We start from the raw sequence: 22169 nt of genomic DNA, 5'->3' as shown, positions 1-22169 counted from the left end.
TTTTAAATTTAAATTGGATTTTTAAAATAAAATGCTTTTGGACAAAGAAACAAAGAAAAACCAAGAAACAAAAATTAAGGCAAATGAATACAGTCAACAAGGAATGGAAGTGCTTGAATGATTATTTAGAAAGACAAGGTTCTAATGTAAAAATCTGGCTGTGTCTAGAATGACCTCGCAAACGGTATATATATATTAAGATAAAAATAATACTGAAATACAGATAAAATATGAAATGCGAAAGGAAATGTTGTGAGAGTGATGGAAGCCTATTATAATTATTATTTTGTAAAATAGTGTTTATCGTATTGAAATATTATACTTTTCTTTATTCTTTTACTGTCTACTTTTCTTTTCATTTTTCTTTCCTTTCTTCTTTCTTTTTTCTTATTTTCTTGTTCTTTATGTATGGCTTGTTATTGATGTATTTACTTTGCAATAAAAAAAATCATAAATAAAAAAAGAAAGAAAAACAATGAAACAGATGCCCACGGCTGATAAAATCCACAGTCAAATGACTTTCCAAGCAGATTTGCAGAGAAACAGAATATGAAATAAATGAATGCGTCAGAATTCATACAAATTCTGCTTTGATTGCATCCATTCGCTTTTGGCAGCTCGGAGTGGGTAAGACGGCTTCTGGAACGCTAACACTGTCATGCTTTCAATAGGTATTTCCCACAAATTCTGGGAGCAGGGGGAAGGAGAAACAATCTGCAAATGATTTCAAACATTACTTTGTGGTGGCTTGAAGAGAAGTCGCTGTCAGGGGCTTTCCGTGGTGGTTTGCAATGATGTCGCTTGGATACAGCAGCTGTGGGCTTAGTGACCTCGAAGACGATCCCAAAGAGAGGCTGTCAGCAGGTTTACCTTAGAAGGAGAGAGAAAGGCAAAAGGACATACAGTGGTACCTTGGTTCTCAAACGCCTTGGTTCTCAAATGTGGTTGTTGGCTTTTGTTTCCAGGGTGCCTGCACCAATCAGAAGCTGCGCCTTGGTTTTCGAACATTTCGGAAGTCAAACGGACTTCCGGAACGGATTGAGTTTGGCACTTTTGTTTTTACTTTTTATTTTGCGTTTTTGTTTTTGAGGCTTTTTCGGTTAATTTGTTTTTGTGACTGTTCGGAACCCTGTTCAGCTACTGACTGATTGATTGTGTGACTGCAGAAATGGATAAAAGCCCCCTATCCAAACAATGACCATCATCGGTGAAGGTAAGAAAAAAATTTAAATTTAATTTTTATCATCTACAATACTCTCTTACAGTGGTACCTCTCTTACAGACTTGATCCGTTCCAGGGTGCTCTTCGAACCCCGAAAAGTCTTCAACTAGAGTGCCAATGGTGCGAAAGAGCAATTCTACACACGCACAAGATGCACAGAACACTTCTGCGCATGCGCAAGACATGCAGAGTGCTTCTGTGCATGCGCGCGGGATGAAACCCGGAAGTGTACACTTCCAGGTTTGCCGTGTTCGTATCCTGAAAAAATGCAACTGGAGACTGATATAACAAGAGGTATGCCTGTATTTGTTTTATAGTGCAGTACATTATTATTGCTTTCATTCTATGGATCCATGGTCTCATTAGACAGTAAAATTCATGTTAAATTGCTGTTTTAGAGGTTGTTTTTAAAAGTATGGAACGGATTAATCTGTTTCGCATTACTGTCTGTGGAATAGTGCACCTTGGTTTTGGAACGCTTTGGTTTTGGAACAGACTTCCGTAACGGATTAAGTTTCAGAACCAAGGTATCACTGTATATCCTCAGTTACCTTCTGGAAACCTCGAATCTGCAATTTGCAACACAGATGATCAAAACTGATGAAAGAGGAACCATGCAGGTTTATTGGGGCCGGTCTAGTACTGAGCAGTTGGCTTGCTAGTGTTTACCTCCATTTGCTGTTCATAAGGCTAATACAAGGTGTGACCGGAAAGTTCGGTGAATGGTCACAGAAATCGGACATTGAGAAATATTCAAACGAACATACTTTACAGGCCTTCAAAGTAGGCCCCCTCTGATACAATGCACCATTGGCAACGTTCATAGAACTGTTGTAAACCTCTGGAGAAGTTCTCTTTTCATACTGCTTTCAGTTCCCTCGTCACAACAGCTTGGACATGTGAAATGCTGGAAAATCTGTGCCCTTTCTTTGCAGATTTCAGTTTTGGGGAAAAGAAGAAATCCGGTGGGACCAGATTGGGAGAATATGGAGGGTGGGACAACTCAGTAACATCAGTAACGATTTCACAGGGAATATGCAATTCTTCTGCCATTATTCTGACGGACAAACACCGATTCTGCATCAATAACTCATAAAACTCTGTCGACATTTGCCGCCATTCTGCTCATCGACGGCCTGCCAGACTGAGGGTCATCTTCGATGGCTTGCCACCCTTCTCAGAAACGCTTAAACCACTCATACGTTGTCTTTCAAGTTACGGCTTCGTCTCTGTACACAACAGTGCGCATTTTGTGGGATTCCGATGCCGACTGTATGTCTGAATATTTCTCGCTGTCAGATTTCTGTGACCATTCGCCGAACATTCCAGTCACACCTTGTATTTAGTGGCAATTGCCTTGTATAGTAACTACTCATGCAGCTCAGAGTGTTCCCAAATTACAGTGGTACCTCAGGTTACATACGCTTCAGGTTACAAACGCTTCAGGTTACAGACTCCGCTAACCCAGAAATAGTGTTTCAGGTTAAGAACTTTGCTTCAGGATGAGAACAGAAATCGTGCTCCGGCGGCAGCAGGAGGCCCCATTAGCTAAAGTGGTGCTTCAGGTTAAGAACAGTTCCAGGTTAAGAACAGACCTCCAGAACGAATTAAGTACTTAACCCGAGGTACCACTGCACAAGCAAGGGACTTTAGGCTGTTACAAACCAATGCGGACCAAAACACTGCTTTGTAATGTGTGAAATGAGCCCCTAGGGGGCATTGCCACACTTCTCTCTTGCTCAACTGATTTTCAAGGAAGGATCGATTGAACAGAGGTGTCTTTTCTGTCCATCAAACATCAAGCCACACGTAAAATCTGGGTTAAGGGTCTACCGTCCAATTCATGCAAGCATTCCTACCAACCTGAAATATTAATGGAGGCCACCAGGCCACCAAACATATGCTACGCTGCACAAAGAAAATATATATAACCAGCCGCTCACCAGCTAGGAGTTGTGTCGGGGAAATCCTCACAGAGTCTGTGTTGCTATGCGAGCTGAACTTCTCCATCAGGTTCAGAAATTCTACCCTGGGAACAAAGAGGATGAAGAGATGTTTTATATATCAATGTCACTTCTGAACGCCTCGTTCCAAGGCTTTTCAAGGAAATGGCACCGAGGATTGCATCCAACAAAGTTGTTGCGTTTCGAGGTCCCTAAGCCACCCCCCAATAATTCACACATCACACATCAATTTTCGTTTGGGTTTTTGGCACGATTTTGGCCACAACTTTATTTAAATACACACAAGTGAGTGGTTGCTTAGGCATCGGTTCCGACTATCTGTCCTTGCCCAGGGACAGAACTTACTTCCAGATTCCAGCGGAAGCCAGTGAGGGAAACAATTTTGGGGAGAAAATGAAGCTGAGCCTCAGTCCCTCACTTCTCACCCTCATGCTCCTGGTGGCTTGCACGGCCCAAGTCCGATGCCAGGGACAAGGATGAAAAGAATGGCAAACCCCTGGATTCCTTTAACGGAATTCCCTTTCCGCACCACCATTGGAGGGGTAGGCACTTAGCCCTCCACCAACCAATCTGAACCAATGCCTAACCGCCAACCTTACAAGTTGTGACGATTTGCTATGCAGTAGGCAAAAACCAAATGGCACCAGACAATCAGCCAAATGGACAAAATTCCTACCAGGCCCCCGCTCCAAAGCAGACGACCCCATGACAGGCATAGCAAGGTCAAGCGAACAACCCCCCCCCCAATACAGGGAGGGTGGGCGGGTGATCAAGAGGACGCCCAAAGTTGGGCGACCAATATTTAAAACCTCTGACCCCACCTTCAAAATTGGCAACAAGCAATTCTCCCCAGCGACCCAATCAACCAATTCACTGCCTGGGTCACTCCGCAAATCTGCCCAGCAACAACAGGGTGGCTTGTATCTCCCACCGCAACACGTGCTCTCTTCTAGGGAGAACACATATAGCACGACAACGGCTTGTGCAACAGGACTTCCTCTCCCACTTCTCGCACCCCCTCTAAATCAGTTTCCATTGTTCAGGCAGAAGTCCTGGGACAACTTGGTTGCATGCAACCTGTACCAAACACTGGACGAAAACTTTGCTTTCATTCAGCCTCTTACATGGCAGGGAATTCCTGCAGCAGTGCTTGACCTAGTCTCACGCCAGAAGGAGAATGCTGGAAGAAAAATGCTCAGACAGCAGAGCATGAAACTCTTAATCACAGAGCCCCATGCTGGGCAAAGGTTTCCTGCATGGCGGGGGCTGGATTAGTAACTCTTGTGGTCCCTTCCAACTCTACAGTTCTACTAGAAATATATTTTTTTAAAAATAATAATTGTCCAGTAGTACCTTAAGGTAAAGGTAAAGGTACCCCTGCCCGTATGGGCCAGTCTTGTCAGACTCTAGGGTTGTGCGCTCATCTCACTCTAGAGGCCGGGAGCCGGTGCCGTCCGCAGACACTTCCGGGTCACGTGGCCAGTGTGACATCGCTGCTCTGGCGAGCCTGCACCAGCGCAGCACACGGAACGCCGTTTACCTTCCCGCTATAAAGCGGTACCTATTTATCTACTTGCACTTAAGGGTGCTTACGAACTGCTAGGTGGGCAGGAGCTGGGACCAAAGGACGGGAGCTCACCCCGCCACGGGGATTCGAACTGCCGACCATACGATCGGCAAGTCCTAGGCATTGTGGTTTTACCCACAGTACCACCCGCGTCCCTACTAGAAATATATTTTAAAAAATTAAAAAAAATTATTGTCCAGTAGTACCTTAGAGACCAACTAAGTTTGCTCTTGGTATGAGCTTTTGTGTGCATGCACACTTCTTCAGATACACATCCACACGAAAGCTCATACCAAGAACAAACTTAGTTGGTCTCTAAGGTACTACTGGACAATTTATTTATTTATTTTATATATTTTTACTGCGTCAGACCAACGCGGCTACGTACCTGCATCTACAATTCTACGATTCTTTAAATTCAAGAATAAATGATACAAGAATCAATGGCCCCAGCTGGAGTTCAATTTCAAATATGGTTAAGATGCACCACTTGCAAAAGTACAACTGAGCACATTATTATTATTATTATTATTATTATTATTATTATTATTATTATTATTATACTTCCTTATACTCAGAGGTCTCAGGGCGGTTCATAGAATAAAATCAAAATATAAAACCATAAAATATATAATCAAAATAAAAACAACCCATAACCCACCCCCACAAAACACATTTTTAAAGGGCATAGGATCCTCACAACATTTAACGTAAGACAATAAACAAACCTGGACAAGAGGCACTCATTGGAAAGACCAGGATATCAGTAATGTTTGCACATCCTTGTATGAACTCAAACAAGAAAAAATATAATCTACAGATAGGGCTGCTACTGTGCAATGTCAGATACCCCTCAAATCCGAAAACCATGAGCACAGCCTGGAGCTCATCTTATGTGAAGGATGTGTATTGCAAGGGTTTTGCAATTAAAAAAACCCCACTGCACTTAGATAGGGACATCAATAAGGTGAAAATGATGTACATAAGGGGGGGGGGGACCAAGACAGACTGGGCTTTTTAATGTGACCCGCTGGTCCTAGTTCCAATTGGGAACACATCTGTATAACAAAAACGTTTTTCTTTTGCAAACAGGTTTGGATTCCACCCACTGGGGTGGGCGGGGGCAGGGCGGGTTTCAGGACATGGCCCACAAGTCACATCCAGTCCCTCACACCTGTCTTACACAATCTTTCCTAAATGCCTACTTCTTTGGGAACTGGCAGTCTTGACTGGGAAGCCGTTTCCATAATACTGGAGCCACTACTATTAAGTCTCTGCCCTGTTCTTGCAGCTGACTTTCATGAGTATAAAACATGGGTCAGCAAACTAAGGTATGCAGCCCGGATCAGGTCCAATTGCCCTCTGGATCCGGCCTGCAGATGGTCCTGGAATCGCTGCTTGGATTGGCTTGATCGTTCGGGCTGCACCATTTTTTTTGCAAAAAAAATTTGGGCGCCATTCCCCCCCCCACACACACAGCGGCGCCTCCTCCCTCCTGGCTTCTCCCCACCCTACGGAGGAAGGGAGCTCGGCTTTGATTGGTGCCAGCCAACCTAAAGCCTTGCCGCATGCATGCTGAGGCGTGGCCCAGACTCGCCACCCGCCCACTGGCCTCTCCGTCCACTGTGGGCATCATGACGGGCGCGTCGCGGGGCTTCGGATGGAGCTTGGCATGCCTGCTGACCCCGCGCCTGGTGCCCAGGAAAGCTGGTCCGGAAAGGAGAGGCGCCCCCACCACCGCCAGCTCCCAACCGCAGGCAGAGCGGCAGAGGAGGTAGGAAAGCAGGGGGAGGGGAGAGGGGGGAGAGAGAAGCCCCTCTCCGTCACATGTGTGTGCACGCATGTGCACAGTCCGGCCCGCCACAAGGTCCGAGGGGCAGTGAACCGGCCCCCTCCTTAAAAAGTTTGCTGACCCCTGGTATAAAAGGAAACTGAGCAGAACTCAGGGAGGGCAAGAGAGTGGAGGCCTCCAAGATATGCTGTTCTTAGGTCATATAAAGCTTTGCAGGTGCGGATTAAAGGCAGGGCCAGCCCTAACATCAGGCGGATTGAGGCGGATGGCTCAGGGGGCAGGGGCTGGAGTGGAGAAGATCAGCAAGATATAGGTGGAAAGAGCTATGTCTGCTATACAACCTGCCCATCACTTCCCTGAGCTAGCTAGATGCCTTCAGGTGTAGAGGAGGACCAGTGTTAGAAACTCAAGATATATAAACTACTGTATTTTTTGCTCTATAAGACTCACTTTTTCCCTCCTAAAAAGTAAGGGGAAATGTGTGTGCGTCTTATGGAGTGAATGCAGGCTTCCCAGCTATCCCAGAAGCCAGAACAGCAAGAGGGATTGCTGCTTTCACTGCACAGCGATCCCTCTTGCTGTTCTGACTTCTGAGATTCAGAATATTTTTTTCCATGTTTTCCTCCTCCAAAAACTAGATGCGTCTTGTGGTCTGATGCGTCTTATAGAGCAAAAAATACGGTAGGTGCGAAATGGCTCCTTAAACCAGGGTTACAGTCACCAAAACGAAATGCCTAATTGCCATTTGGGGGTTAGACGGCTCGAAAGCCGCATTTGACAATACAACTTCTTGGTTCTTGAAATTCATTCTGACTGTGCAGATAAAATATTAAGGATAGAATTCTACAGGATGTGTTGCTAGCGGGTAAAAACAGTCACGATCCAAGGATTCCCCAGGCTTGCACCTCCAGGTGGTGGATACATCAGGCGCCATGCTGTTGCCCAGACATCTTCACTTGGTCACAAGTGGCCGATAGCCAGGATCAAAATGCCCCTGGCGCCTGGCTAATTTCAAAGGCTGTGGAGGATGTCCCATCGCCAGAGCTGAAGAAAAGGTTCTACTGCCAACCCGAACAGCTTTTGTACATAGAATTGAAGTGGGGTGGATGGAATCTTGTATTTCAACTAAGGCAGCACAATGTGTTAGGCTGGCCTTGATGAAAAGGTACTGGAAATCACAGAACAGCCTCGCTACTGCAAGGGAAAGAAAAAAATTCCCCACTGCTATTTATACCACAGTGACAGCAAGCATACAACAAGGAGTTTAATTCTGTCTACCGGAATGATCAAACTGCTTGTGGATTTTAATTATTCAAGAAGGATAGAGAAAACTAGGTCAGCATTCCTTGGCTGAAAGGGGATTAAGAAAACACCTCAAATCTGTACAATAGGAAGAGACAGGACAAGGAGACAGAGAAAGCCGTATGTAGTGAAAAGATGTACAGTGGTACCTTGGGTTAAGAACTTAATTCGTTCCAGAGGTCCGTTCTTAACCTGAATCTGTTCTTAACCTGAAGCACTACTATAGCTAATGGGGCCTTCCGCTGCCGCACGATTTCTGTTCTCATCCTGAAGCAAAGTTCTTAACCCGAGGTACTATTTGTGGGTTAGCGGAGTCTGTAACCTGAAGTGTATGTGACCCAAGGTACCACTGTACGGACAATGCTAGGTCAAAAATCAAGGGAAATTAACAGAGCTTTCTTTGGACACAGATGGCTGCCACCAATTCCTAGTGCCTTGTGTGAATCTAGAGACAAGATTGTAACTCGTACAATCAAATTGCCATTCATTATTGGCCTTTTTCTTTCTTAATGTTGATTGCTTATTGGAGACTTGATTTTAGACGTCAATGGCAAAGACATGGTTGTTGTAGCTAATGAATGGTTGGCTATAGACATTTAACTTTAAACATGGATCATAATGGCCGCAGATTGAACCACATGAGAAATTTTCCCTCACAATAACCCTGTGATGTGCACCTCTATGTTGTTCCCATTTTACAGAATCAAACCCCCATGTCTTCAGAGTTTAAACATCTACAGGATACATTGGCTCCCTAATGCTAGCATGTTATTGAAGTGCCCTGCTAATTAATTAATTACATATTCCACTTTTTAAAGCTGAAACTTGACACCTTTAATCTGAAAATTACAGGATTTTCGGTTGGGCATTCTTCCAGCAAGGATTCTTAGGATTGTGGGCTTACTGTGAGAGTCATATTAAAGCTATTCATTGCTAGGCATGCATTGCCTTTCAGCTCATAGAGACAATTTCCTGTTGCATAATAGCAGAGTCCTTGGAGAAAATCTGTATATTTTAACCCCTACATTTTCAACAGAGCTGTTGACATAATTGCAAACAGCATCAGCAACCAGCCACGTGTCTTCACTCATTGGCAGAGCTGAAGAAGCAGAAAGTAAAACATTTTTAAAAAAGATTTATTCAAGCCTATAAGGGAGCAAAATGGCCATAGACATTGGCATGATCCCACTGCAACTCTTCACCCCTCCAAGGTCGGTGGTTCGAATCCCTGCGACGGGGTGAACTCCCGTTGCTCAGTCCCTGCTCCTGCCAACATAGCAGTTTGAAAGCACGTCAAAGTGCGAGTAGATAAATAGGTACCGCTCCGGCTGGAAGGTAAACGGCGTTTCCATGCGCTGCTCTGGTTCGCCAGAAGCGGCTTAGTCATGCTGGCCACATTACCTGGAAGCTGTCTGCGGACAAACGCCAGCTCCCTCGGCAAGGGAGCGCCCCAACCCCAGAGTTGCCCACAACTGGACTTAACGGTCAGGGGTCCATTTACCCTTTTTATTGCATCAGATACGGTGGTATCTCAGGTTTGATTTCCTCCCCTTCTTTTATCAGCATTACACTTCTGCTAATGCAGACAGATGGTGACAGCAGTCACGAAATTAAAAGACGCCTGCTTCTTGGGAGAAAAGCAATGACAAACCTAGATAGCATCTTAAAAAGTAGAGACCTCACCTTGCCGACAAAGGTCCGTATAGTTAAAGCTATGGTTTTCCCAGTAATGATGTACGGAAGTGACAGCTGGACCATAAATAATTGATGTTTTTGAATTATGGTGCTAGAGGAGACTCTTGAGAGTCCCATGGATGGCAAGAAGATCAAACCTATCCATTCTGAAGGAAATCAGCCCTGAGTGCTCACTGGAAGGACAGATCCTGAAGCTGAGACTCCAATACTTTGGCCACCTCATGAGAAGAGAAGACTCGTTGGAAAAGACCCTGATTCTAGGAAAGATTGAGGGAACAAGGAGAAGAGGACGACAGAAGACGAGATGGTTGGACAGTGTTCTTGAAGCTACCAACATGAGTCTGACCAAACTGCGGGACGCAGTGGAAGATAGGAATGCCTGGCATGCTCTGGTCCATGGGGTCACGAAGAGTAGGACACGACTAAACAACAACAACAACAACAACAACAACAACAACAATGCCAGAGATACTTCCAGCAATATATAAATTACAGCTTTCGGATTTGCTCCCTTATGGCTGAGTTCTGAATGAATACAGCCACATCATTTATGTTATAATAGGACACCCTGAGAACATCGTAATGCAAGCTGACATTTTGTCTTCTGCCACAATGTTCATGCTGGGATATACCAGTAACTACAACTATTATGTGAAATAGCCATCAACAATCAGCTGTTCAGGAAGAAAGTTGATAAGCTTTTCCCACTTGCTCAACTAGCGGTGTGACCAGGAAAAGAGCTCTTTGTCATTGAGCTCTTTCACAAAACATTACTGCGTATGAGCCATAGGGATTGCAATTCAGATAAAAGGCAAGTGTGCTTCGTGGCTGATCTCCCTTTACTCTGCCTAATGTGCATTCATGGAACTATAATGAAAAGTGGTGGGGAGAATACAAATACATAAAGTTGTTTTTAGCAGCCGTACTGGCAACCACAATAGCATGAAAGGCAGTTATTTACTATCTACTGCAGCCATTCTCCCCACCCCAAGGTAATATCCTCTTTATGAAAATTCCATAGGCTTCTTCAGATTGCTTTCGATAGCCTCCGATAAGTTCAGTGCCTGTTGAGCAAGCAAAAGCAGCAAGAGATAAACAGGTCCATTTCCTCTGTTCCAGTAAATATACCGAGGTAATTGCTAAATACTTTTTATGAAGATCTCAACTCCTCTCTGTTTCGGAGTGGACTGCAAGAGCCCAGAAGGGGCCCGAAAGAAGCACTCCTGGCTTGTTAGAGCAAACTGAACACATAAGCTAATTACCTACCGTATTTTTCGCCCTATAGGACGCACTTTTTCCCCTCCAAAAATGAAGGGGAAATGTGTGTGTGTCCTATGGGGCGAATGCAGGCTTTCGCTGAAGCCTGGAGAGCGAGAGGGGTCGGTGCGCACCGACCCATCTCGCTCTCCAGGCTTCAGGAAGCTATCCGCAAGTCTTGCAAGCCTGGCGGGAGGTCCTGCGGGATTGCCTGCAGCCCAAAAGCTCGGGGGACAGCGGGGAGGCGCAGCGCCGCCCCCCCCCCCCCGCTATTCCCCAACCTGATCTGGAGGCTGGCAGGGGGGGGGAGAAGCAAGATTGCTTCTCCCCCCCGCCAGCCCCACAAACTGGGGGGGCAGCGGGGCAAGCTGCTGCCCCACGGAGGCTAGAGAGGCTGTCCCTGAAGGCAGAAGAGGGAGATGGAGCGCTCCGTCTCCCTCTTCTAGCTTGGGGATGGCTGCGCAAACCTGGGGGGAAATAAAAATTTTTTCCTTGATCCCCCCCCCCCCCAGAAAACTAGGTGCGTCCTATGGGCCGGTGCGTCCTATAGGGCGAAAAATACGGTAATCTGTTTGGGCAGTCCAGAAATGCAATGTGATGTATATAGTTCGACTGATTTCATGAGGACCCATAATAGTCTTTTGGAAGTGGGGGGTGGGGGGGAGAGCAAAGCAATGGCAAATTTACGAACAGTTGCAATATGCAATTCTTACAGGGGCTTTGTACCTCTATTTACAATGCAGCAACTTAGCTTGTTTTTTTTCTAAAAAATATTTATGTCAAAACTTTCAATATTATTATCCAACCTACTTTAGAAGATATTATGTTACCCACAGGATAAACAGAATAAGGATGCATTCTGAGCGTTTTGCAAATGTTGACAAAAAAATAGTTACTGGATGTCATTTGTTTGTTTTCCTTTTACAAATTTGCTCTCTATGTTTGGCTGGGGCAAAGTGATGCTTCCCCTGCCAAGTGGCTACATCTACCCAGTTAACTTTCACTGTCTGCCACTGCCGCATGCTTTTCCAAATTCTCACTTGAGGTCTAGTCCTACAGTGCATCTCAGTCCTTTTAAAGATGATGTGTTTTCAACTGGGAGAAAGCAAAGAGGAAATCTTGCCTGCTGGAGAAGTGCTTTGCAGGAGTGGATAGCCTGAATATCACCCTGAATATTCAGGTGGTAGGAGACCTGCATTTGCCGCTCAGTTATCATATAAAACACCTTTTATCAGCCTCCTCCAGAATCATTGTTTCATAAGTTGTGGCCCAAAGAGCTTAGAATTTATTTGGAACTGTTTTTCTTATAACTGCTCCCTTTCCCTTATGGGGTATTCCAGAGCCCGTATAGAGTCCTGAAGAAGGTTCCCTATCGGCAGAAGAAAATAACAGAGGCCAGCCAGAGTATATTGAGAAGCAAAGCGGCTAGTAAACTTGATCTTTATTAAAGTAACTGTTGCAACAGGGTCCCCACTCACCACATGCATGAGGGAGGAGAACCCTGAACAATGGTGCACAAGCCCTTATACAGACTTTTGAAATTGCCCACCCTGTAGCCCAAGACCTGCCCCCTGAAACATCAGACATACACCACAGAAGGAGGTGGTCTCCAGCAGAAATCCTGCCTGCCAGGATACCCGATAATGGTCACTGATTGCATTACCTGGGCAGCCTGGCCATTCTTTTGTGATGGTTAATACTTTAGTTCCTGAATGGAGGTCACAGGCTCACCCTATTCATACACAAAGACGCCCTTAAGACAGGATTTGTAAGTGAAAGGACAATGGGAAGACTTTCCCCATTTGCCTCCCTTACTGCAGAGGAATATCTGAGGTCATTGGGAGAGTCAGAATGGCTTCAGGATTGCTTTCCCATTCTATTTCAGACACATGGTTCATATATTTAGATATGTGTGCGTTTATGAATATTTATTCTATATTTGAGACCTCCAAATTCTTATACAGACATACCTCGGGTTAAAGATGCTTCAGGTTGAGCGTTTCCAGGTTGCGACCCGGAAGTAACGGAACGGGTTCGTTCTGGGTTTCGCCGCTCGTACATGCACAGACGCTCAAAATGACGTCACGCGCATGCACAGAAGCGGTGAATTGTGACCCGTGCACATGCGGGTTGTGTTCTTTTCAGGATGCTAACAGGGCTCTGGAACAGATTCCGTTCACATCCAGAGGTCTCACTGTAACAGTACTCTGCTTAAGAAGTCTAGTTGTTGTTTAGTCGTTTAGTCGTGTCCGACTCTTTGTGACCCCATAGACCAGAGCACGCCAGGCACTCCTGTCTTCCACTGCCTCCCGCAGTTTGGTCAGACTCATGCTGGCAGCTTCGAGAACACTGTCCAACCATCTCGTCCTCTGTCGTCCCCTTCTCCTTGTGCCCTCCATCTTTCCCAACATCAGGGTCTTTTCCAGGGAGTCTTCTCTTCTCATGAGGTGGCCAAAGTATTGGAGTCTCAGCTTCAGGATCTGTCCTTCCAGTGAGCACTCAGGACTGATTTTCCTTAAGAAGTCTACATATAGCAATTCAAAACCTTTCGCACACCTTATCTGAATCTCTACAGCCAGTACTAACAGCCCCGCTCTTTACCAACTGAGCTAAACTAAGAGGTGCTTGTTTACATATATATGTATGTATATTATATATATAACTTGTGTGTGCTTGCTTGTATCACGTAACCACAGCCTGAGGCTCTCTCACTACTCCGTCCGTAGAATCACAGGATCCACAGCATTGTAGAGTGGGAAGGGAGCACCAGGGTCATCTAGCCCAAGCCTTTGCAATGCAGGAACCTTTTCCCCGACGCGGGTCTCGAACCTACGACCCAGAGATCAAGAGCCTCACGCCGTATCAACGGAGCTAGACCCTGCCCTGCGAGGAGGCGGGGCGACGCCGAGGGAGCAGGTAAACGAGAACGCGGACTTACCCCCCGCGGCCGCCGTAGGTGATTCCCGCAAGCGGAGGAGGCGGCGTTCCAAGCGACAGTGTCGCACGCGCGCCGCCCGGCTGTGGGTTCGCCACCTTGGGGACCGAGCTCTCGCGATAACCTGACGACCTCGCGCGCGCGAAGAGAGGCGGCGGCGGCGGCGGTATCGGCGAAGAGAGGAATGCCGAACGCGTCCACGTGACAGGACGGGGCGGGGCAGTAAAAGAGGAAAGGCATGGGCGGCTGCGCGCGGGGCTGGGCTTGCCTGGCGGCTCCCGCGGCGCGAGGATGGGGGCCCTGGCGGGCCTGGCTCCGTCTCCATGGCAACGGCGAGGCGGCGGCCTGCGGCGGGCGGCGCGCCAAGGGCAGCGGCGGAGACCCCTTCGCGGGGGCCCGGCGGCGGCAGCAGGAGGACTGGAGGCACCGCAACAAGACGGTGCTGACGTACCTGGCGGCCGGCGTCGTGGGCGTGGCGGGCATGTCCTACGCGGCCGTGCCCCTTTACCGCCTCTACTGCCAGGTGAGAGGTCGCCTCGTGGCTCGCTTCTCGGAGAGGGCCTGCCTCGCAGGGTTGTTGTTGTTGTGGGAAGCCAAGCATGGGCGGGGGGGGGGGGGGCGCTGCGAGACAGCGTTTCCCAAATGCAGGGAAGCGACTGCTGCAGAGTCAGGGGAGCGACGGGGCTGCTTCCTTTGCCAAGCTGCTTCTTTCTACCTGACTCGCAAATCTGCAAAATCCAAATCTGCAAAATCCAAACGTTTGCATGAATAGGGTCCCTGGATGACCCTTTGTTTGAAGATTGTGTGTGCTGGATCTGTCCCCCAAGTTGGATGAGCAGGGGCTGCCACCTGTCTATTTTAGTTTTTTTATTTATACTTTTCGAATTCATACATTTTCATTAGTTTTACAATCAATTTGACACTTCAAAATTGGATTTCCTCCCCCCCCCTCTTTTTGGGGTACCTTAAATTTATTTTTCAATATCTTCTGCATATCCAAATTTGTTTTAACTTGCTCGTTTAATTATCTACTGTAAGTATATACTATTATAAAACTGCAGGTTATGGCAATGATCCTGCTAATGTTTTTATCTGTTTACAATATTCAACAATCCATTTCCTTTCTTTTATAAAAAGTTTGTAATCTTGATTTCTTATTCTTCAGGTAAACTTCACCATTTCTGTTGTGGGGAGCCAAGCATGGGGGAGGGGCCTGTGAGACAGCATATAACAAATAAAGAAGAATGCATTCTACCAGTCATTGCCCACGTAGTGTTAGAAACTGATATATGAAAGCTAGGAGCTAAATGGCCACCTTAAACTAGGTGATGTGTGCAAAAATGGAATGTCTAGGCGTCCTTTTTAATAACAAGAATACAGAGCTGAAAATGAACTGCAGCTAAAATCATATGTTCGTTTTTCACATTGTCTAGTCCTTCCCCTGCCCCCCCCCCCAAATAGTCTTAAGAGGGTCTCTTCTCTGGTCTTCAGAGAGTGGCTGGAAGTGAGGAGGCAGAAAATGCTTCTTCTTTCCTTCCACCCTGCAGTTTAATCTGAAATCTTAGGTAAAAGTACTGCGCCCAGAGCTCATATATTGCTCGCGCTAATGAAATGCCCTGTCACATAATGTGCCTAGAACAATGTGAGTTTCAAACACTGCTCACATTTACAGAGTACACCTACATATGGGATCTTGTTATAACACCTGTCCAGCACTGTTGAGGGTATTACTTGAAAACAGCACTTAGTTGAAGCAGATCTTAAAGCAAATCTTAGTTGAACATGCAAGCATTTAGACAAATAACTGTACCATGTGGCACATGCCTAGAAATCACTTGAAGGGTAAGGAAGTACCGTATTTTTCGCCCTATAGGATGCACCGTCCCATAAGGCGCACCTAGTTTTGGGGAGGGGAAAATAAAGGGGGGGAAATTATTTCCCCCCCAGGCGCGGGGCTGGGGCGGCCCGAGCTTCCCATGACCCCAGCCCCCAAACAGGCAGCTCTCTGCAAGCGGTGGGAGCCCAGCGCTGGCAGAGAGGTCCGCGAAGCATGGACGTGCTGAGCTCAGCGAGGGCAGGCTTCAGCATGCAGGCAACTCTCCGCAAGCAGCGGGAGCGCTCCCGCTGCTTGTGGAGAGGTCCGCGAAGCCTGGACGCGCTGATCTCTCTCGCTCTCCAGGTTTCAGCGAAAGCCTGCATTCGCCCCATAGGACACACACACATTTCCCCTTCATTTTTGGAGGGGAAAAAGTGCGTCCTATGGGGCGAAAAATACGGTAAGTTTAATTCAGATAGTTTAATTGGGTGCAATGGACTCTTGCCATGTTTGTTGCCCGTCTAGCTTTTGTACACAGATGTAGCAGCTTTTATGTTGGTTGTCTTGTGAAAGCTTTCTTGAAAGAGATACCATTTCTTGTTTTTAATCAGGCAATTGTTAATTACAGCTTCTTTTCCTTTAAGGCTACTGGACTTGGAGGGTCAGCGGTGGCAGGCCATGGTTCAGGAGAGATTGAGACAATGGTACCTGTTAAAGATCGCATCATTAAGGTTACCTTCAATGCAGATGTACATGCAAGCCTTCAGTGGAATTTCAGACCTCAGCAGACTGAAGTATATGTAAGTTATTAAAATTTTGTAGAGATGGGTTTCATATATGTCTGGGGGTGTTGTGGTTTATTGATAGACAGAGGGGCAAGGGTTGTAACTAGCCACACTAAATTTCAGTAATCATAATGAAAGGCTGCTTGTTTTATAATCTGCTTTGTTGGGCATTAAGGTCTACAGACTGCAGTATAGCAGTTGATCACCTGTAAGAGTCAGAAGTTGGTGCGGTTTTTCATCTGCATAGAATTCTGAACCTACCATTCTGAACCTATCTGCATCCGAAAGTAAAATTAATTTGAAATGGGGCAAAGTAGGAGGGGAAAGGATATACTGTTTGCACAAATGCTGCTGTTGGTGTGATATCCCTGTTATTGCTAATGTTTGAAAATACTCTGCTTTGGATTTACTTATTTTGTTGGAAATATTTATAATCCTCACCCAAAGGTCCCAGGCGGGAAATAAACACAGTCTAAACCAAAATTAAACAATAACATTAAACAACACAAATCAAAGGCTAAATTCTGATTGGCCCTTATACAGGGTAAGGATGCAGTTAGTCTATTGCAGTGATGGGTAAAGATTACCTCCTGGCAAACAGGCTCACAACCCCACGCTGCCTATTTGCTCTGAGCACAGATACAGTTATCCTTTTGTGTTTCCACACGTAGGGAAATGCAACATCTTGCTGCTGCTGCTACCGAATCAGCTTGTGGACTCAAGTTATTATTTAGTTACTACATTTAGTTTGCCTTTCTCCACCAAGCAAAAGGCACTGTGCGTGTTCTGTCCTTGCCCCACCCCACCCCCAAACAACAACACTGCCCCAAAAGTCACCCAGTGAGCTTCTTTGCCAAGTGGGAGTTTGAATCTGGGTCTCCCCAATCTCAGTTTGACCCTAAATGCTATGCCATATTGAATCAGAGGCGTTGAGTGAGCCATAGTGCACTTCTCTGATTTCTTGGTTGGAAGAGCACAGCAGCATGCTGTAGAGACACCCTCTTTGCTGGAGACCTTACTTTTATGTAAATCTGCCCTCCATGCCACATCTGCATGAGAAATAAACTCGCTTTCCTTTGAGCTTTCGTCAGTTTCTTGATTTAGACCTACTTTAGACGGGAACATTGTTAGCATTCCAACACAGAATGCTGATGAATGTACAGGTGTTGTCTACTTCAGGTGAGTTTGCACAAGGGTTGACAACCTTTTAGGACCACTGGGCATGTTTTGAATTTTCAGAGTGTGCTAGGGGCACCAGTCACAAAATAGCTGTGGGGGACGTAGCATAACACAGAATTAGAGAGATATCCCCAACAACCTTATGTTTAACATGCCTGATTGTGGAGATTGACTTTACACAAATACAAGCATGCACACTGATGTTGTTGCTGTCTAGTAGCAACAGGGAACATTCCCCAGTCCCAGGAAAAATCTACAAGGTGGCTACACCACACTTTCATCTCACAGAAATTGCTTAAAGGGGACCTGCACATTTCCCCCTAACTTGCATAGGAGGGCTGGATACTTACTTTTTAAAAAGGAAGAAAACTGGGGCATCAGTAAATCCCTTTGCAGGCATCAGGTTGGTGACCCCAGCATTAGCATAATTTGAATCAGCTGTACAAATTTAGCAATATAAAAACCTAAACACTGAAGAAAAGCCCTGCTGGATCGAGCAAAGGGACTGTCTAGTCCAGCACTGTGTTATCATAGTCTGCCGCCCCCCCCCCCCCCCGAATGCCCATGGGAAGCCCGCAAGCAAAACCTGAGTGCAACAGCATTCTCCCAACCTGCAACTTGGGTTCAGAGGCAATACTGTGACTACTAGCCATTTATAAACTTACCCACCATAATGCAATTTGGCTGGCAGTGACATAGGGGAAAGCAAGAAAGATCACTAGAGCAACTTCTTTTTACAGGTGGTTCCAGGAGAGACCGCACTGGCATTTTATAAAGCAAAGAATCCCACTGATAAACCAATAATTGGAATCTCTACCTACAATGTGGTACCTTTTGAAGCTGGGCAGTATTTCAACAAGATACAAGTAAGTGTAGTATGACGTGCTAAGAGTGGACTGCTGCTGCTGCTAACTGAACTCTCCTACTTTTGAAGCCTGATTCTGTTTTAATCCATGTTAGCAGCAATATCCAAGATGTAGGTATATGCCCTCCACTTTCCTTGTCATTGGTGCAAGGAAAACTTGCCCTCCAGACTCAGGATCTAGTGCCGCCACCCTTTGCTCTGAAAAAGCTATTAAAGAAAAAGTTTTTTTCTTCAATATCTGCTGTATCTTCTAAGACAAAGTAAACCTGTGTGATTTTGAATAGTTCAAAATATCACACACACACACACACACACACACACACACACACCCAAAGTGTGGATATAATATGGTTTAATTTGCTGTCAATGGTGCCAACGCTTCATGTTAAATCCTTGGGGTGATCTCCATTTAAGTTATAGTGAGCATAGACTCATTGAAATTCATGGAGTTTAGTCCATTAATTTCAGTTGCTGTACTACGAGTATGACTAACCCTGGATACTACCCTTTGCATTAAAGCGGGTATTACAGTTTTCACAAGACAGCGGCAAAGTGAATAGTATATGGATTTTTCATGTCCTTTGGTGGAAAATATCACAAATAGCATTTTGCCACATTTAATTGAACTAGGCACAGAGGTTCCCCTCCCCCTTAAACTAGATTGTGGATATATTGTTGGCTTAATATAAACTTCAGAAACAATTCTAAACCCTCTTTCCCCCACATTTACAGTGTTTTTGTTTTGAAGAACAACGACTTAATCCCCACGAAGAAGTGGACATGCCGGTATTTTTCTTCATTGATCCTGAATTTGCAGAAGACCCAAGGATGGCCAGTGTTGACTTGATCACTCTTTCTTACACATTTTTTGAAGCAAAAGAAGGACAGAAACTGCCACTCCCGGGTTATAATTAATAGTACAGCAGATGGACACTGCAGTGGAGATTCCTCTGCTATTCAATAATTGTGATCTACAGACTGCAAAAGCACATTGCTTAACTCAGTAGGAAGATACTTAAAAACTGCAAAAGTTCTGTTTTAGATATTGAATCGTATAGATTTGAAGGTGTGGCATTTAATTTTGCACACAGGAACCATGATTATGAATAATAATTATAAAATGCATGTGGCGGGTGGTATTTTCAAATCTAATTTAATTTTAGACACCGCTAAAGCTCCTTTAGCTGTTTGCAATGTATCAGAGGTAGCACTCTTCCATAAATTGTGTGAAGGTTTGTAACCAAAGTACAGATGCCATATGAAATGTTATGCTGAAACTCAGCTGTTCTTTGCCATCTATGTTCTTATTCTCATAAACTGAACTCAAAAGAATCTGTAACCAACCCAGAATCAAAGGAATTCACCTCTTATAAGTTCCCTGATTATTATTTTTAGATCTATTTTTTCCCCTTCCTCCTAGCCGTAACTCTTTCCTCCTACTATTCCCTTCTGTTAAAGTGACATTGAAGGTTAGCATATTAAACTTTGGTACTAACCTTAGAGCTGCATTGGTACCCAGATGGTGAAAAGCGGAGTTAAAATAAATAAATCTATTCTGCCTTTTTTAAAAAAAGTCATGACTGTTTTGGACATTTATTTTGAATATAGTTTACATATCAGGTTGCAGAGGGACTTTTCCTGCATGTATTTCAGCTATGCTTTGAAGTACATGAAAGCACCTTTTAAAAAATAAATATCAAATGACAGAATATTTCTAGGGATTCTGGCACTTTGGGTTGATAACAGTTTTACCTGAATTTTCTGTGCCCTGTATATTTTGTTGGGTGAAATTCCTAGCCAATGTGAATAGAACTCCCAATAAAAATAGATGTACCTTGGGACAGGCAGGAGAAGACAGAAGAGGCATTGTCATGGCAGACAACAGAAACATCGGCTAGTTTCAAAATATCTACACTACAAGTGACTTTGATGTTAAATGTATGATTCCAAAATGCAGTGAAGACTCAACAGAAACTTCAGCTCAAACCTGGATAGCTGCAGAGCAAATAAACTGATAGATAAAGCAGCAACGGTGTGATGCCTTACTTAACACTGGCATGCAAACATCTGACATAAAATGCAGGAGGCAAGCTATAAAACCAAACAGGAAAGAGCTGTGTTAAACTGGAGAGTTGTGCAGCTACTGAAACCACCCATTAGCTGGTTTCTGACCGCATTTTATTTGGATTGTATAAAAACAGCATAGGAATTGTAAAACATAATTAAATACTACACAGCAGTCAGACTTAAAATGTACCATCTGCAGTTAGCAAGCATTGATTTGAACAGCTGATTGTAATGACATTCATGATAAATAGGTTTGGCAGTCACAGTCTCAGAGCAGTACTTATTTTACTTTAAATCAGAAAGAAGGCACTTCTTCCCATCACCTTTTTACATTGTATGATCCTATGACCCAAGTGACTGTCCTTACCTGCTTAAAGATAACTTTAGTTGCTAATAGTACCTGCTTAATGTGGAAAACAGCTACAGTAACAAACAATGGCAGAGTTGCTCCAAAATACCTTAAAGAGGAGTGTGTTTATGTTCTTGCTGTCCCCCATCCATCTGCTTAGTGCCTTGTTTAGCTGCTCCCAATGAAGCCCATGAAAACTAGAGCATTTGTGGCTTCCCATCACACATGCAGCTCTTTAAAGAATGTTAGGACAGAAATGGAGCAAGACTTCTACTACAGCAAACCCTCATGAGACTACAGTCGTACCTCGGAAGTCAAACGGAATCAGTTCCAGAAGTCTATTCGACTTCCAAACATTCAGAAACCAAAGCGCAACTTCTGATTGGCTGCAGGAAGCTCCTGCAGCCAATCAGAAGCCCTTTCAGATGCTTGGATTCCAAAAATAGTTTGCAAACCGGAACACTCACTTCCAGGTTTGCGGCTTTCGGGAGCCAAAACGTTAGAGAACTAAGCTGTTCAAAAACCAAGGTAAAACTGTTTTCACATTCCCCTCTGCTTTGGAATAGCTTATGCAAGTCTGATACAATGAGTGGATTACATAAACTATTTAGAGAAAAGTGCTATAGTGACTCATCAGAAGACCAAGAAACTTGCTATGAAACATCTGATTTCAAAACTATGTGCCTGGTTAGCAAATAGTTTTACAGGAAGATTATACTGAGAGGATAGAGGGGTAAGGTCCATCCCCACAAAATGTAGCACTAAATCCCAGATAACAGCTTGAAGGCTAGCTAGAACTTCGATTTGGTCCTGGACCTCTAGCAGAATGATGCACATCAACTTAAATCAAGTTCCATTATGTAGTTCTACCTATGGAAAAGGTTGTTTGCTTTTATAACTAAGCAGAATGTACCATGAAATAAAAGTACCTTATTTTTCTAAGTGCAAGTTTCTTTTATAATTACAGTCTTGGGTATTTTGCTCCCTAGAAAGAATGTTTTTTTTTTGGGGGGGGGGCATGCTGTATAGAATTTGTAGACTTTGGTCCAAAGTATACGCACAAGTAGAACCTTGCAGTCTTAACGATCAACTGAACTTAATGTAATGCACTTAAGGGAGGATAGGTTTTGAATCTCTTCATATGAACGGTGTGACGTATCCAAATCATCTTCCAAAAATTGTCCTCCTATTCTTTGTCACAGAACTGACAGGTTTTGAGTGATCAAAATAGTCTCTAGTACTGGTAAAGTACTGGTTCTCTTGGACCTCCGCTTTTAACAACTGGTGTTGTTTCTAACACTTGCTTTGAATAGGTGTGCATCAATTTCTTCATATACAGGTCTGAAATCAAAAGCACAAGATAAAACACTCTTT

The 22169-nt window shown here is 44.7% G+C and overlaps 3 protein-coding genes across 3 annotated transcripts in view; 1 reads left to right on the top strand and 2 right to left on the bottom strand.

The window, feature by feature from the left end:
* The window catches only part of STXBP4 (syntaxin binding protein 4), a 132173-nt gene extending 118316 nt beyond the window's left edge, over positions 1-13857 (bottom strand). Inside the window, exons 1-3 of the mRNA XM_083727582.1 lie at positions 13738-13857; positions 3166-3251; positions 738-870 (exon numbers count right to left, since the gene is read on the bottom strand). Coding sequence (XP_083583708.1) covers positions 738-870; positions 3166-3232 — 200 coding nt within the window. The 5' untranslated portion in view covers positions 3233-3251; positions 13738-13857. The remainder of the gene's footprint in view (positions 1-737; positions 871-3165; positions 3252-13737) is intronic.
* Positions 13858-13972: 115 nt separating this feature from the next.
* Positions 13973-20405, top strand: COX11 (cytochrome c oxidase copper chaperone COX11; the record flags this gene model as incomplete). Its single annotated transcript, XM_083727827.1, has 4 exons — positions 13973-14257; positions 16195-16350; positions 18255-18380; positions 19112-20405. 4 exons carry the CDS (start codon positions 13973-13975, stop codon positions 19292-19294), a joined length of 750 nt encoding a protein of 249 aa, XP_083583953.1. The 3' UTR covers positions 19295-20405.
* Positions 20406-20498: 93 nt separating this feature from the next.
* The window catches only part of TOM1L1 (target of myb1 like 1 membrane trafficking protein), a 57533-nt gene continuing 55862 nt past the window's right edge, over positions 20499-22169 (bottom strand). The window contains exon 15 of the mRNA XM_083727543.1: positions 20499-22136. Coding sequence (XP_083583669.1) covers positions 22070-22136 — 67 coding nt within the window. The 3' untranslated portion in view covers positions 20499-22069. The remainder of the gene's footprint in view (positions 22137-22169) is intronic.

This window comes from Podarcis gaigeae, assembly GCF_964106915.1.
Source record: "Podarcis gaigeae genome assembly, chromosome: 2".
Classification (NCBI taxonomy): domain Eukaryota; kingdom Metazoa; phylum Chordata; class Lepidosauria; order Squamata; family Lacertidae; genus Podarcis; species Podarcis gaigeae.
This window is presented reverse-complemented; position numbering and strand designations above follow the sequence as displayed.